Source organism: Monodon monoceros, unplaced genomic scaffold (assembly GCF_005190385.1).
Source record: "Monodon monoceros isolate NGI ecotype Baffin Bay Population unplaced genomic scaffold, NGI_Narwhal_1 Super_Scaffold_18, whole genome shotgun sequence".
Taxonomy (NCBI): Eukaryota; Metazoa; Chordata; class Mammalia; order Artiodactyla; family Monodontidae; genus Monodon; species Monodon monoceros.
This window is the reverse complement of record NW_021703774.1, coordinates 147,874,439-147,890,710: the sequence shown is the minus strand read 5'-3', so window position 1 is coordinate 147,890,710 and position 16,272 is coordinate 147,874,439. Positions and strand designations below refer to the sequence as shown.

General features: G+C 39.8%; 1 protein-coding gene across 12 annotated transcripts in view; it reads right to left on the bottom strand.

Annotated features, from left to right (window-relative positions):
- SCMH1 (Scm polycomb group protein homolog 1) overlaps nt 1–16,272 on the bottom strand; it is a 183,538-nt gene that overhangs the window by 82,137 nt on the left and 85,129 nt on the right. For all 12 annotated transcript variants that reach the window (XR_003794262.1, XM_029226811.1, XM_029226809.1 and 9 more), the window contains one exon: nt 8,379–8,467. Coding sequence is in view for 11 of the 12 variants with exons in the window: in XM_029226811.1 (XP_029082644.1) it covers nt 8,379–8,467 (89 nt within the window). In the remaining variant the exon portion in view is untranslated. The remainder of the gene's footprint in view (nt 1–8,378; nt 8,468–16,272) is intronic.

Genomic DNA, 16,272 nt, shown 5'->3' with positions numbered 1-16,272 from the left:
TACAGGTCTTTTGTCTCCTTAGGTAGGTTTATTCCTAGATATTTTATTCTTTTTGCTGCAATGGTAAATGGGAGTGTTTTCTTGATTTCACTTTCAGATTTTTCATCATTAGTGTATAGGAATGCAAGACATTTCTGTGCATTAATTTTGTATCCTGTTACTTTACCAAATTCATTGATTAGCTCTGGTATTTTTCTGGTAGCATCTTTAGGATTCTCTATGTATAGTATCATGTCATCTGCAAAGAGTGACAGCTTTACTTCTTCTTTTCCGATTTGGATTCCTTTTCTTTTTCTTCTCTGATTGCTGTGGCTAAAACTTCCGAAACTATGTTGAATAAGAGTGGTGAGAGTGGGCAACCTTGTCTTGTTCCTGATCTTAGTGGAAATGCTTTCAGTTTTTCACCATTGAGGATGATGTTGGCTGTGGGTTTGTCATATATGGCCTTTATTATGTTGAGGAAAGTTCCCTCTATGCCTACTTTCTGCAGGGTTTTTGTCATAAATGGGTGTTGAATTTTGTCGAAAGCTTTCTCTGCATCTATTGAGATGATCATACGGTTTTTCTCCTTCAATTTGTTAATATGGTGTATCACACTGATTGATTTGTGTATATTGAAGAATCCTTGCATTCCTGGGATCAACCGCACTTGATCATGGTGTATGATCCTTTTAATGTGCTGTTGGATTCTGTTTGCTAGTATTTTGTTGAGGATTTTTGCATCTATGTTCATCAGTGATATTGGCCTGTAGTTTTCTTTTTTTGTGACATCTTTGTGTGGTTTTGGTATCAGGATGATGGTGGCCTGATAGAATGAGTTTGGGAGTGTTCCTCCCTCTGCTATATTTTGGAAGAGTTTGAGAAGGATAGGTGTTAGCTGTTGTCTAAATGTTTGATAGAATTCGCCTGTGAAGCCATCTGGTCCTGGGTTTTTGTCTGTTGCGAGATTTTTAATCACAGTTTCAAATTCAGTGCTTGTGATTGGTCTGCTCATATTTTCTATTTCTTCCTGGTTCAGTGTCGGCAGGTTGTGCGTTTCTAAGAATTTGTCCATTTCTTCTAGGTTGTCCATTTTATTGGCATAGAGTTGCTTGTAGTAATCTCTCATGATCTTTTGTATTTCTGCAGTGTCAGTTGTTACGTCTCCTTTTTCATTTCTAATTCTATCGATTTGAGTCTTCTCTGTTTTTTTCTTGATGAGTCTGGCTAATGCTTTGTCAATTTTGTTTATCTTCTCAAAGAACCAGCTTTTAGTTTTATTGATCTTTGCTATAGTTTCCTTCATTTCTTTTTCATTTATTTCTCAACTGATCTTTATGATTTCTTTCCTTCTGGTAAATTTGGGGGATTTTTGTTCTTCTTTCTCTAATTGCTTTAGGTGCAAGGTTAGGTTGTTTATTTGAAGTGTTTCCTGTTTCTTAAGGTAGGATTGTATTGCTACAAACTTCCCTCTTAGAACTGCTTTTGCTGCATCTCATTGGTTTTGGGGCGTCGTGTCTCCATTGTCATTTTTTTCTAGGTATTTTTGGATCTCCTCTTTGATTTCAGTGATCACTTTGTTATTAAGTAGTGTATTGTTTAGCCTCCATGTGTTTGTATTTTTTACAGATCTTTTCCTGTAATTGATATGTAGTCTCATAGCATTGTGGTTGTAAAAGATACTTGATACGATTTCAATTTTCTTAAATTTACCAAGGTAGATTTGTGATCCAAGATATGATCTGTCCTGGAGAATGTTCCATGAGCACTTGAGAAAAATGTGTATTCTGTTGTTTTTGGATGGAATGTCCTATAAATATCAATTAAGCCCATCTTGATTAATGTATCATTTAAAGCTTGTGTTTCCTTATTTATTTTCATTTTGGATGATCTGTCCATTGGTGAAAGTCGGGTGTTAAAGTCCCCTACTATGATTGTGTTACTGTCGATTTCCCCTTTTATGGCTGTTAGTATTTGCCTTATGTATTGAGGTGCTCGTATGTTGGGTGCATATTTACAATTGTTATACTTCTTCTTGGATTGATCCCTTGATCATTATGTAGTGTCCATCTGTTTCTCTTGTAATAGTCTTTATTTTAAAGTCTATTTTGTCTGATATGAGAATCGCTACTCCAGCTTCCCTTTGCTTTCCATTTGCATGGAATATCTTTTTCCATCCCCTCACTTTCAGTCTGTATGTGTCCCTAGGTCTGAAGTGGGTCTCTTGTAGACAGCATATATATGGGTGTTGCTTTTGTATCCATTCAAGCCAGTCTATGTCTTTTGGTTGGAGCATTTAATCCATTTACATTTAAGGTAATTATTGATATGTACGTTCCTATTACCATTTTCTTAATTGTTTTGGGTTTGTTATTGTAGGTCCTTTCCTTCTCTTGTGTTTCCTGCCTAGAGAAGTTCCTTTAGCATTTGCTGTAAAGCTGGTTTGGTAGGACTAGGACTGAATTCTCTTAGCTTTTGCTTGTCTGTAAAGGTTTTAGTTTCTCTGTCAAATCTGACTGAGATCCTTGCTGGGTAGAGTAATCTTGGTTGTAGGTTTTTCCCCTTCATCACTTTAAATATGTCCTGCTATTCCCTTCTGGCCTGCAGAGTTTCTGCTGAAAGATCAGCTGTTAACCTTATGGGGATTCCCTTGTGTGTTATTTGTTGTTTTTCCCTTGTTGCTTTTAATATGTTTTCTTTGTATTTAATTTTTGACAGTTTGATTAATATGTGTCTTGGCGTGTTCCTCCTTGGATTTATCCTGTATGGGACTCTGTGCTTCCTGGACTTGATTAACTATTTCCTTTCCCATATTAGGGAAGTTTTCAAGTATAATCTCTTCAAATATTTTCTCAGTCCCTTTCTTTTTCTCCCCTTCTTCTTGGACCCCTATGATTCGAATGTTGGTGCGTTTAATGTTGTCCCAGAGGTGTCTGAGACTGTCCTCAATTCTTTTCTTTCTTTTTCTTTATTCTGCTCTGCAGTAGTTATTTCCACTATTTTATCTTCCAGGTCACTTATCCGTTCTTCTGCCTCAGTTATTCTGCTATTGATCCCTTCTAGAGAATTTTCAATTTCATTTATTGTGTTGTTCATCACTGTCTGTTTGCTCTTTAGTTCTTCTAGGTCCTTGTTAAACGTTTCTTGTATTCTCTCCATTCTACTTCCAAGATTTTGGATCATCTTTACTATCATTTTTCTGAATTCTTTTTCAGGTAGACTGCCTATTTTCTCTTCATTTGTTAGGTCTGGTGGGTTCTTGCCTTGCTCCTTCATCTGCTGTGTGTTTCTCTGTCTTCTCATTTTGCTTAACTTACTGTGTTTGGGGTCTCCTTTTCGCAGGCTGCAGGTTCGTAGTTCCCGTTGTTTTTGGTGTCTGTCCTCAGTGGCTAAAGCTGGTTCAGTGGGTTGTGTAGGCTTCCTGGTGGAGGGGACTAGTGCCTGTGTTCTGGTGGATGAGGCTGGATGTTCTTTCTGGTGGGCAGGTCCACATCTGGTAGTGTGTCCTGGGGTGTCTGTGGCCTTATTATGATTTTAGGCAGCCTCTCTGCTAATGGGTGGGGCTGTGTTCCTGTCTTGCTAGTTGTCTGGCATAGGGTGTCCAGCACTGTAGCTTGCTGGTCATTGAGTGGAGCTGGGTCTTGGCATTGAGATGGAGATCTCTGGGAGATTTTCACCGTTTGATATTATGTGGAGCTGGGAGGTCTTTTGTGGACCAGTGTCCTGAACTTGGCTCTCCCACCTCAGAGGCACAGCCCTGATGCCTGGCTGGAGCACCAAGAGCCTGTCATCCACACAGCTCAGAATAAAAGGCAGAAAACAAAGAAAGAAGAAGATAAAATAAAATAAAGTAAAATAAAATAAAGTTGTTAAAATAAAAAATAATTTAAAAAATTTTTGAGAGAAGTATTTTAAAAAAAGAAAGAAACAAAGAAGAGAGCAACCGAACCAAAAACAAGTCCACCAATGATAACAAGTGCTAAAAACTATACTAAAAACAAGCAAACAAAAATGGACAGACAGAACCCTAGGACAAATGGTAAAAGCAAAGCTATACAAAATCACACACAGAAGCATACCCATACACACTCACAAAATGAGAAAAAGGGGAAAAAAATATATATATTGTTGCTCCCAAAGTTCACCTCCTCAATTTGGGATGATTTGTTGTCTATTCAGGTATTCCACAGTTGCAGCGTACATCAAGTTGATTGTGGAGATTTAATCTGCTGCTCCTGAGGCTGCTGGGAGAGATTTCCCTTTCTCTTCTTTGTTCGCACAGCTCCTGGGGTTCAGCTTTGGATCTGAACCCACCTCTGCGTGTAAGTTGCCTGAGGGTGTCTGTTCTTCACTCAGACAGGACAGGGTTAAAGGAGCAGCTGATCTGGGGGCTCTGGCTCACTCAGGCCAGGGGGAGGGAGAGGTATGGAACGTGGGGTGAGTCTGCGGCGGCACAGGCCGGCATGATGTTGCACCAGCGTGAGGCGTGCCGTGTGTTCTCCCAGGGAAGTTGTCCCTGGATCACAGGACCCTGGCAGTGGTGGGCTGCACAGGTTCCCGGGAGGGGAGATGTGGAGAGTGACATGTGCTCACACACAGGCTTCTTGGTCGCGGCAGCAGCAGCCTTAGCGTCTCATGCCCGTCTCTGGGGTCCGTGCTGACAGCCACAGCTTGCACCCGTCTCTGGAGCTCCTTTAAGCAGCTCTCTTAATCCCCTCTCCTTGCGCATCAGGAAACAAAGAGGCAAGAAAAGGTCTCTTGCCTCTTCGGCAGCTCCAGACTTTTTCCCAGACTCCCTACCGGCTAGCTGTGGCGCACTAGCCCCTTCAGGCTGTGTTCACGCAACCAACCCCAGTCCTCTCCCTGGGATCCACTGAAGCTGGAGCCTCAGCTCCCAGCCCCAGCCCGTCCCGGCGGGTCAGCTGACAAGCCTCTCGGGATGGTGAGTGTTGGTCGGCACCAATCCTCTGTGTGGGAACCTCTCCCCTTTGCCCTCCGCACCCCTGTTGCCGCGCTCTCCTCCGTGGCTCCGAAGCTTCCCCCCTCCGCCACCCACAGTCTCCGCCCGTGAAGGGGCTTCTAGTGTGTGGAAACCTTTCCTCCTTCACAGCTCTCTCCCACTGGTACAGGTCCCGTCCCTATTCTTTTGTTTCTGTTTCTTCTTTTTTCTTTTGCCCTACCCAGGTACGTGGGGGAGTTTCTTGCCTTTTGGGAGGTCTGAGGTCTTCTGCCAGCGTTCAGTAGGTGTTCTGTAGGAGTTGTTTCACATGTACATGTATTTCTGATGTATTTGTGGGGAGGAAGGTGATCTCCACGTCTTACTCTTTTGCCATCTTGAAGCTCCCCTGGCAGGCAGATTCTTAACCATTGTGCCACCAGGGAAGTCCCCAATTCATACGTTAACCATTCTATATTTAGTCTTTTGGTGGATCCCCTTCAGATCATAACTGTATAGTTGACATAATTAAGTCTAAAGCTCATCTTTAAACAATACAAGAACCTCAGAATATTTAAACTACTCCTGAGTTAATAGGTGTTTGATAATTTAGTTCCATATTGTTATACTGCCAATTGATCACTTCTGTTAGTATAACTGGTTTATACAGTTATAGGCAATGGTTGATTAGTTTTACTCACATGTTAAACAATCTTTCTTCAGCAGTACTCTTTGCATCTCATTCTTACTTTCCAGTTCAATTATCTTTTATTTATTTATTTATTTACTTACTTATTTATTTATTTATTTATTTATGGCTGCGCTGGGTCTTCATTGCTGCGTGTGGGCTTTCTCTAGTTGAGTCAAGTGGGGGCTACTCTTCGTCGTGATGCATGGGCTTCTCATTGTGGTGGCTTCTCTTGTTGCGGAGCATGGGCTCTAGGTGTGTGGGCTTCATCAGTTGTGGCACATGGGCTCAGTAGTTGTGGCACACGGGCTTAGTTGCTCCCCAGCATGTGGGATCTTCCCGGGCCAGGGATTGGACCCATGTCCCCTGCACTGGCAGGCGGATTGAAGTCCCCAGTTATCTTCTTCCTGAAATATACTATTCAATTGTTCTTTCAGCAGATATATTAGTATCTATTTGTATTAGTTTGCGGAAAATGTCTTGATTTTACATTCATTCTGAAATAATAGTATAAGTAGATATAAAATTCTAGGTGGACAACTATTTTTTCTCAGTTCTTTGAAGATATTATTCTGTTATCTTTTGGCTTGTACTGCTGCCGTCAAGAAATGTGCTGTCAGCCTAACTGTAATCCTTTTGAAGGTTCAGTCCACGCGGACATGGAAGCTGTGGATATGGAGGGCTGACTGTACTATGCCATTTTATATAAGGGAGTTGAGTATGTGTGGATTTTCATATTCAGGGCGTCCTCGAACCAGTCCCCCACAGGTGCAGAACCATCCCTCACAGAGGATGACTGTATTCTGTGTGATTACTTTGCTCAGATCTTTTCTTTTGACTTTAGTTATACCATGATGTTTTAAGGTATATATTTGTCTTCATTACACACTCTGGAAAATTCTGTCATTATCTTTTCAAATATTGACTTTTCTTTATTCTTTCTAATTAATCTTTCTAGAGTTCATGTTCAGCATATATTGGACCTTCTAATAGTATTCTCTTTGTCTTTTCTCTTTAATATATTTTCCATCTCTTTATCTCTCTGTACTGCACTCTGGGGAAAGTCCTTACACGTGTCTTTCAATTCTTTCTTCTCTATCTAGGTCTAAATTGCTTATATGCCTACCTAAGATTTAAAAATTTTAATGGTTAAGTTTCATTTCTAGATAGTCAATTTGTTGTTTTTTCAACTTTGTCTTTAAAAAAAATAGAGGTTTGTACTTTTCTCATCTTTGAATTCTTTCTTTTCATTCCTTACTCATTTTCAAATACTTAATTTATAATCTCTATCTGATATTTCTATTATCTGAAAGTGCTTGAGGTTAGAGTCTTACTGTTTGTTGTCTACTGAAGTCTCATCATGCAGGATTTGCTTTGTGAATTTTGCGGGCTCTGTAATTATGAACTGAACTGAACTCATCTTCAGTGGTACTTCATTTTTGGGACTTCTATGACATCTGGGTTGAAAACAACCAAACCCTCTAGAGAGGTTTTGGGTTTGCTTCTGCCAGGCACTCAGAAATATCCCATACAATTTTGGAGTTCTGAAACAACACAGACACTATATCTGAACCCTGGACTTCCATGGGGAAAGACTGTCTTATCAGAAGAGATGACTCACTTCCTACCCCTACCCATGGCCCAGGCAGAGACTCTTCCTCATCAATGCAATAGCCTTTTCACTAAGGAGTAAACATTTGAGGGATCCAATCTGATTTTTTTATGTGGCAGTCCCAGGTACATTTTTTCTGCCTTGCATGGGCCCAAGGCCTCAACTTCTATCCTACTGTGGTTGTTAAAAGACAAGGTCCTTGGAAAGTAAGACTCGCAAAGCCCCTTACGGCACCTGCAGGTTCAGTGCACCTAACGCTCTGCTTTTCCTTCCTCATTTTGGCCTTGGAGTTATCTTACTTTCTAGTAAGGTCAGCAAAGCCTTTAAAAGAATACTTGTTGGCCCCTTACCCCCCATCATTTTTAGGTATTCTGCAGTGGAAGGGTTTCAAGTTGTCCAGTATACCGTATTCTGGGAACCAGGGTACTCTCAGGGTTTAGACTTAAATGGCAACATAGGCAACCCTAATTCAGTCCCCTTTACAGTAACTTTAATCTCATTAAAGATCAACTAAGAGCAGACTGATTGCTTCATCCCTCGAGAAATCAACAAGACTGAATACAGGTTTTGGATCCCTGTTCCACCACTTACTAGTCATGCGAACTTGGGCAAGTTCCTTATTGAAATGTATTTGTTTCCTTAACTACTAAATCGAAATAATAATTCTTGCTTCATAAAGTTAACTGTGGGTATTTAAATGAGATAGCGTAGATAAACTCCAAACATACTGTAGGCACTCAAAAAATAGTCTCCTTCCTTTCTCTCTGTTTAGAATATGGACCTTAGGGAACTGCATGATCTATAATAAGAATAGCTCCTTTAGATTTATACTACACTTTATATGTTTTACTAATAAAAAAAAATGTTTAACTTCTTAAAACCCTATGAGGTAGACAGAATCCCACTTAACAGATGAGGTCAAAACTTACTATTGGCAGAGCTAGGACCCAAAACGCAGAAATCCTAATTTACCAGTCTAATATTTCTCTGGGGATAATTGTGGCTTTTTAAGGTACTTAAAAAATCCGTCTGCTGAACTAGTTTCTGAGAAGGCATCCTCAGGCCACATACATAATGTAGACATCAGAGGCTCAGTAATTGAAAGAATGTAAGCATTTGACCTTAAGCAATTTGGAGCTGGTGATAGCTGAGGGACACTGTACCTTGTGGAAAATCCTGATGGGAGCCATCTCTGCTCCATTTAGCGTCTTCAAAAGGAACATGGGCCAAGAGGAAGCGTTCAGCCGAAATCCTGCAGCAAACATAATGGGCAACAGATAAAAAATATGTCTCAAAGGGAATTGCTATATCAAGTTTTCCCTTTGGAATCCAGCTACGCCTGCCACAACCTATGCTGTGATAGTTATAGAATCACAGATGGTTAGGGAAGGACTTAAAGGTTAAGTAGAAGAAATGCCTCATTAGACAGATGAGGAAATGAGGCATATAAGAGGGAATGTAACTTGCCCAAGGTAATGTTGCAAAGTAAGTAGTGGAGTAAAGTCCCCAACCAAGTTTCCTGAAGCCAAAACAAGTATTACACAACAAATATCATGCCTAAAAAGCTTCCTTGAAAAATACAAAATAGATTTGTGATAGGAATAACAAACACTTAGAAATGATCTAGACCACAGAGTGTGAACAGGGATATAATAATCTCTTAAGAAGAAACCAGATATGTCTGATAAATCCAATATACAAGTAAATCTTTTTGGTTTATCTCAATGTAAACACACTCTCACTTTTGCTCTCACTTTCTCTTTCTCGCTCTCTGTCTCTCTTTCCCTCTCTCTCTCACACATACACACATACACAGAGTACAAAACACTTTCTGATATTCACTTTTACTTAACGAAGGATCAGGCACTGATGAAAATGGAAGGGATCATCTTATCAAAAAAACCTCATTTTCCAAAAGAGTGAAAAGAAGCCTAGGGATGTTAATTGTCCATTGTCATTCTGCAATGACAAGTCAATAAGAATATACCATTTAATTAACAAACTGTAAAAATAAGATCATTATCATAGTTAAGTCTTCCAATTAGAGCTCCAAGTGCTTCCTTCAATTTGACTTCAACCCTCTGTCCTGAGATACCAACATCTAGTGCTTTCTGATAGTCTCCCAATCTACCTCAGCTTTCCCATTCCTGACAAAGAACAGATAGGCTGAACCAAAGCTGCAGAGAAACAGCAACAACAGTATCTGATATTACTGAGTACTTCACTGTGTGCTAGATACTGTGCCAGGCACCTTCTACCGACTATCTAATTTAATCCTCAAGACAACCCAGTAGGGGAGAAATTATCTTCATTTTATAGATGAGGAAAGAAGTATAAAGTAAACTGCTTGAGATTTCAAAGTGAGCAAATGACAAAGACAGGATTGAAATCCAGGCAATCTGACTGTTGAGCCCACACTCTTTACTACACTAAATTATCAATGTGCATGTGAAATGAAAAAGGAAGAACCAGCTTTTGGGATAAAGTATTAGTTAAGAACTATAATTAAATTAAAGGGGAGGATGTGAGAAGAGAGAAGAAAATGTAAATGAGAGAGGTACCACCCCCACATGATTTAAACTTTTAGTCTCAAAGCTGGCTAGCCTACCAAGTGAGGTTTCCCAGGGTCAGGAGACTTCTTGGGATAGCTCATTCATAAACAATGGAGATAGCAATTCACACAGGCCTGTCGAACTGCTACCACTTCTTTTTTGCTTGCCTAGCTCTTTTTCCTTCTGTAAAAAAACCCCAAAAGACAAGAAAACTCTAATTTTATGTGATTTGGTGGGGATGTCTACACTGGGCTCTACCTACCTGGCCATGGAATGCAAAATAATGCTATTTAAAAGCATCAGATTCTCCTAGACCAAAAGTGTATATGTATGTCCCAAGTTGGATCAACTGTTTTCTGATATGATGTGCATGTTGGAGAGAGCTTTTCTTTCTCTGAGATCATGGTTATAAGTAAGTTTGTAGATTTGGCACTGCTAAAATGGAGAACATAACTGAGAATAAGGCCAGTGTAGAGCAGGAGATGGAGACATGAGAGTGTTTAAAACCCTGTGTCCAGGCACACTCAGCACCAGGTCTTGGGCTTCGCAGTTACATGAGTCACTAATTCCTGCCTCCTCCTATTGCCCTCCTCTAACCTGGTCTGGGTTGGGGTTTTACACTCCAAAAGAGTCTTGACTACTACTCTTCCTTTGACCACGGTACAAACAAACAGACAAACAAATTTCTCCAGAAATTCAGGTCTGGTTTGTGTGTGAGTAAAACAACTCTCTTTAGGTCAGGGAAGGGTTGAAGCAAGCCAAACCTAGTGCAGATTTGCCATGAATGATTCACTACACCTACAGGTAAGGCAAAGCTGCTCTAGAGAAATGCTCCCTACACCTTCGTATAAGAGGGGAGTGGGGAGGAATGACTGCACAATTAGAAAATTCTGATTCATGCCCTCAGTTCCCAACAACGAGAGTGCCTCACCATGTAATTCCCAATTCAATTCTTTGGAAGTGGGTTACTGAAAGGCTTCTATCTCATCTGGTACTTGAGGGAAAAAGAAATCCTCTCAGCTCTGGAAACCCTTATGATAATATTATGATAGTTAATATGTATTCAATGCTTCTCATGTATTAAGTACTTTACAGGCGCTTTCTCACAGGGTATTTCAAATAACGCCGTGAGGTGTGCACTGTCATCACCCCTAGTTTTCAGATGATGAAAGAGAAACTCAGAAGCAGTAGCTTGTCCAAGGTAGGAAGTGGTAGAAACAGATTCCACTACATGACAGTCTTACTCCAAACCTCATGGTTCTTAACTACGTTTCACTATCTCCTAGCAAGTTTCTTCAAGAGTAGAAGGGCAAAGTAGAAATGCTGTCAACCCAAGGAATTACTGAGCACCTTATTCCCCTACCAAATTCAGATGTATTCACAATCTGTCTTGGGGAGTCATAGATAGAATGTTTAAACACTGAAAGGGATTTCAGAGGCCATATAGTATGAAGGTTTTATATTGTAGATGACAAAACTGAAGTCCAGAGAGGCTAAGAAACTTGTTCATGATCACGTAAGTTGTTCCTGTAGTCAGGCTGGAGCCCCAGGACTTTCCATCGGATTCTCTTTCACTATGCTACGCTGCCGCCATAAGGAAACATTTATTACGCTCATATTATTTGCCAGCCTCCATGCGCTAAGCACTTTTAAGTGGGTTATCTCATTTAATCACTTCTACAACTCTGTGAATTTGATAAGAGAAAAGTAGCACTGGTTTTGGAGCCAGGCTCCCTAGATTCAAATCTAGCTCTGCTACTTACCTGGTGTGTGATGTTTAGCAAATTGTAAGACCTCTCTCTGGCTTTCATTTCCTCAACAATAAAATGAGTAAGAATAGTAACTACTTCAATGGGTTGTTCTAAGGGTTAAAATAGGTTAATACATGCGAAGCACTTAAAACGATGCCTGGTATATGATAAGTGTTAAATGAGTGCTGGCTTTTACTTTGATTATCATAGATGAAAAGACTGAGATTAGAGAAATTAAGTAAAATACCCAAGGTCGCTAAGCTAGTAAATAGCAGAGGCAGGATTTAAACCGAACTCCTCTGTCTCCAGGGCCTTCATTATTAATCAGCACATTAATGCCTTCAAATATTTAATCACTCAGTTCTACCATGCTGTCTCTCTTGGTAAAAGAACTGGAGTTGTAAATTTGTGCAAAAAGGAAGAGAAGAGTTAAAACAATAATTTGAGGGTCTCCTCAAATTAAACAATTGCTTGCAAGGAAAAGGCCAGGTGGGTAAGAAATCCTAACCTCTAAAGTGGGAGTACCTCAGTGTCTGGCCACTGGTTCTCTCTTCTTGGTCCCCACTTTTTTCCCATTAACGATGACTGCCAATTTATATCTCTAACCCAAACCTCTGTCCTGAGTTTCATGCTCATATTTTCAACTGCCTTATTCTATAACTCTACTTGGATGCCAAGAGATCTCAAAATGAGTAAATCTAAAACAGAACTCTTGATTTTACTACCCCCTTTCCTCCAGTCATCTCATCTCAGTTAATGGAACCACTTATTTAAACCCAAGTGCTGAGACCAAAAAGCCTAGAAGTCACTCTTGGTTCCTCCCTTTCTATTGTCTCTCAAATACAATTAATCAGCAAGTGTTGATGGTTCTTACATCTAATATACCCTAAACCGAACCGTTCCTTACCATTCTGTATTTCTGCCCACTAACACCCTAATCTAAGTGACAGCCAAACTTTGCCCAGACTACTAAAACAGCCTTCTAACCCTTCTCTCTGCTTCTACTTTTGCCTCCCTACTGTCTATTCTCCACACAGCAACCAGAATGATATGGTTATGTTTTTAAAACTATAAATCAGATCACATCACTCTTATGCCTACATCCTATAACACAAAATAAATCTGAAGTCTTTATGTATTTAACAAAACTTACATGATACGGAACTTGCTTACTTCTTATAACTCATCTCCTGCCACACCCCTGCCTTTCATTCACTGGTCTTTCTGTTTCCCAAGCACACCAAGCTGTGTCCCTCTGCCTCAAACACCCTTCACTTTTCTCAAACCTTTGATAGTTCTTTGCTGAAATATCACCTCCTCAGAGAGGCACTCCTAGACTACCCTACCTAAAATAGCCTCCTAGATCCTGCTCCCTTCTTATTATCCTTACCTGGTATCACTGCCTAAATTTTCTTTCTTTTTTCCATGTAATGTGTATGTCTTTTCCAACCAGAATATGAGCTCCATGAGAGTTTTACTGAACAAAGGAAAAATCTCCACTTATGAAATGGGTGTCAGGAATTGATAAATGCTTTATCATGTTACCCCATTTAATCCTCAACCACGTGTGGCAAAGTTTATTAATGATGTGGCAGGTGAGGCAACTGAAATTCACGGTTAAAAGTCAAGATAAAGCAACTTACCATTGGCCACACAACTAAACTAGTAAGTGCCTGGGCTAATATTATAAAACCAGGTCTCCAATTCTAAACCCAGGCATGCTGCAAGTGTTCTGTGCTTAGCTAAGATTTCTTTTTAAAGTATTTGTAAACAACGAGTCACAAAGATCTTTCATATGCTCCTAAGACTGTGGGACTACTGAATAGGTTAGGGTTCGTTTGTTTGAACTAACAGTGGTCTGAGCAAGCTCTGAACTTCAATGTAGATCAGCAGGTCTAGAATCTAATCATAGCTCATGCCCTCTGGTGGCAGGTAACAGAACAGCACTCATACCAGGAAGCACACGAATGGGCCCTACTCCTTACCCCGCCATTGTCCTATATAGTAATTCCAAGCTTTATGAAGTTATTAGACTCTATGGCTGTCAAGATGATTCCCAAATCATTCTCTCCTCCCAGAGGAGCTTTACATACATGTACACATACAAATACATGTACAGAAACATGCCACCAATTCACTGTACAACTCTGGACAACTAACTTCCCTTTCCCTATTTCTGTATTTGTCAGATGACGACACTGAACTAAAGCAGTGCTTCCAAACTGAGGTTGGGTGGGCTATCTAAATTTTACCCCAACAGGGACAGAAACAAGGACTGGAAGAGAGGTGCTGAACAAACTGTCTTCCCTGAGGAAGAAGTGTATGTTCAGTCAGGTTGTATTTGGGAAGGACTGTTAGAATTCCTTTTGCTTCGGCCAGGATGCTGTCACCACTTCAATGCTCCGCTCTTATATACATACTCAAACACAAGTTAATTCAGATTTATTTAACTGGGGGTGGGGTTATGACTAGTCTTGAGATAGGTGTACGTATGGATGGGTCTGGCATTACTCAATGTCAGGGGCCTTGCAGAGAAGAGAGTTTGGTGAATATTTTTAAAATTACCTGTGTAAAATGAGTATTTAAGATACCATAGTTAAAGTTACTTCTCTCTAAAATTTCATCCCCCCTCCCAAATTTTTATAAACAGAGTTTAAATTTCCATAACCATAAATGAGATACGCATCTTTTAAAATCCCCCTTTTTACTGACAGGCCCTGGAAGCTATTTAGCATAAGAGAAGACTGATCAGTGTCAGGAACATAAGAGGGTTCCTTTCAAGTCAATGTCCCACATAGACATCAGAGCACGTGACTAAGTTTGCTGAGTAGGCAGTTTATACTGGGATCCTGACACACTTGACTAGAGGCCTCACCAGAGGCCAGCTTTGCTCTAGCCTAGGGACTCTCAAACTTGGACACTGAAATCACCTGGGGAGCATTAAAGAATACATCATCCCACTCCCAGAAATTCAGATTTAATTGATCTGAGGTAAGGCCTAGGCACTGAAATTTTTGAGAGCTCTCTAGGTGATTCTAACTGGCAGCCATATTTGAGAATTAGTGATCCAGGCAGCCCTGTTTAGAAGAAATAACCTCAGTCTAAGTATAGAATGGACCAGTAAAACAAGGGGATGTGAGGAAAAGGTTGACATCACCTGAGAATCATTCTACCTTTTCACCTTTTTTCTGGAGGACTCTGCAAAGTAGTAACCAATGTTCCTATGTGAACAGAACACACACACATACACACACACACAAACCACACAAGATTTTAATGGAGAAGAATGCTCTTTGGAGCAATGCTTCCCAAATACAGACCAACTGTGTTAGAGTCTCGGGAGAGCCATTTTACCATGCAGAATCCCAAGCCCCATTACCTAGAAATTCTGATTCAGCAACTCTGGGGAGAAGTCCAGAGGAGGCCTGGGGAACATGAACACACACACATATATATGTATAATCATATACATAAATTATTTAAAACTTTTTATCTTGAAAAATTTTAAACCCAGAGAAAAGTAGCAAAAAACAATACAAGAGCAAACTATGTACCCTTCACCTAAATTCAGCAACTAATAACACTTCACCACAATTGCTTTCCATCTGTCTACACACACTTTTTCCTCTGAACTATGTGAAAGTTAGAGACATCATGATATAGACTTCACCTCTACATACGTCAAGATATTTGTCCTCAGAACAAGGACATTCTCCTTTAGAACTGCAATATTATCATATCCAATACATTTAATTAAAAATATCTTCAGCTGTCCCCAAATCTTTATAGGTGTTTAATTTTTAAAATACATCACGGATGACATATTGCATTTGGTTGTCAAGTTTCTTTAGTCTCCTTTCATCTAGGATAGTCCAGTTGCCTTTTGTTTTTCATGAAATTGTTACTTTTGAAGAGTCTGGCCTGTTTTATAGAATGCCCCACAATTTGGATGTTTTCTGATTGTTTCCTTATGATTACATCCATGCTAAACAGTTTTGACAAAGATACTACACAAGGGATGTTGAGTACTTCTCATTTCATTGCTTCAAGCAGTACATAATGTCAGTGTGTCTAATTATTAATGATACTGAATTTGATCACTTATTAAGAAATGACTGACAGATTTCTTCATTGTAATTTCCCCTTGTAATTAATAGATAATCAGTGGGGAGAAACTTGGAGACTGTGTGAATATCCTATTCTCCAATAAGCTTTTTTTTTTTCTTTGTTTTAGCATTCATTGATTATCTTGGTCTGAATCCATTTAAATGGTGGTTGCCGAAATGATAATTTTCTATCATTCTTTATATTTGTTAGCTGATATTCTGTAAAGAAGAACTTTCTCTGCAACTTTAATTTTTTTTTCCTGTGTATCACTAGGGACCCATGAGGCTATTATTATTGTTCTTCTATTTTTATTATTCTCTTTGATGGTCATATTTTTCCAATTTTGGCTAGTCAGAGTCCCTTTAAACTGGCTCCTGTATCCCTCTGATATGTACCCCTCAATCTTTGAGACTTCTTTGCTTTCTGGCATAATAAGATCTTCCAGACTCACCTTACATTTTCTCTGTTGCTCAGTCTTGGAATCAGCCATTGCTCCAAGGAGCCATGATTCCTTTTAGTGGAGAATGGGATTTAGAAATCAAATCAAGATGCTCCCATTGCTACTGAGGAGTCATTGTTTCCAGGCCTTTTCAATAGAGCTTGGAATATATACATATATATACATACATATACATATACATGTATTA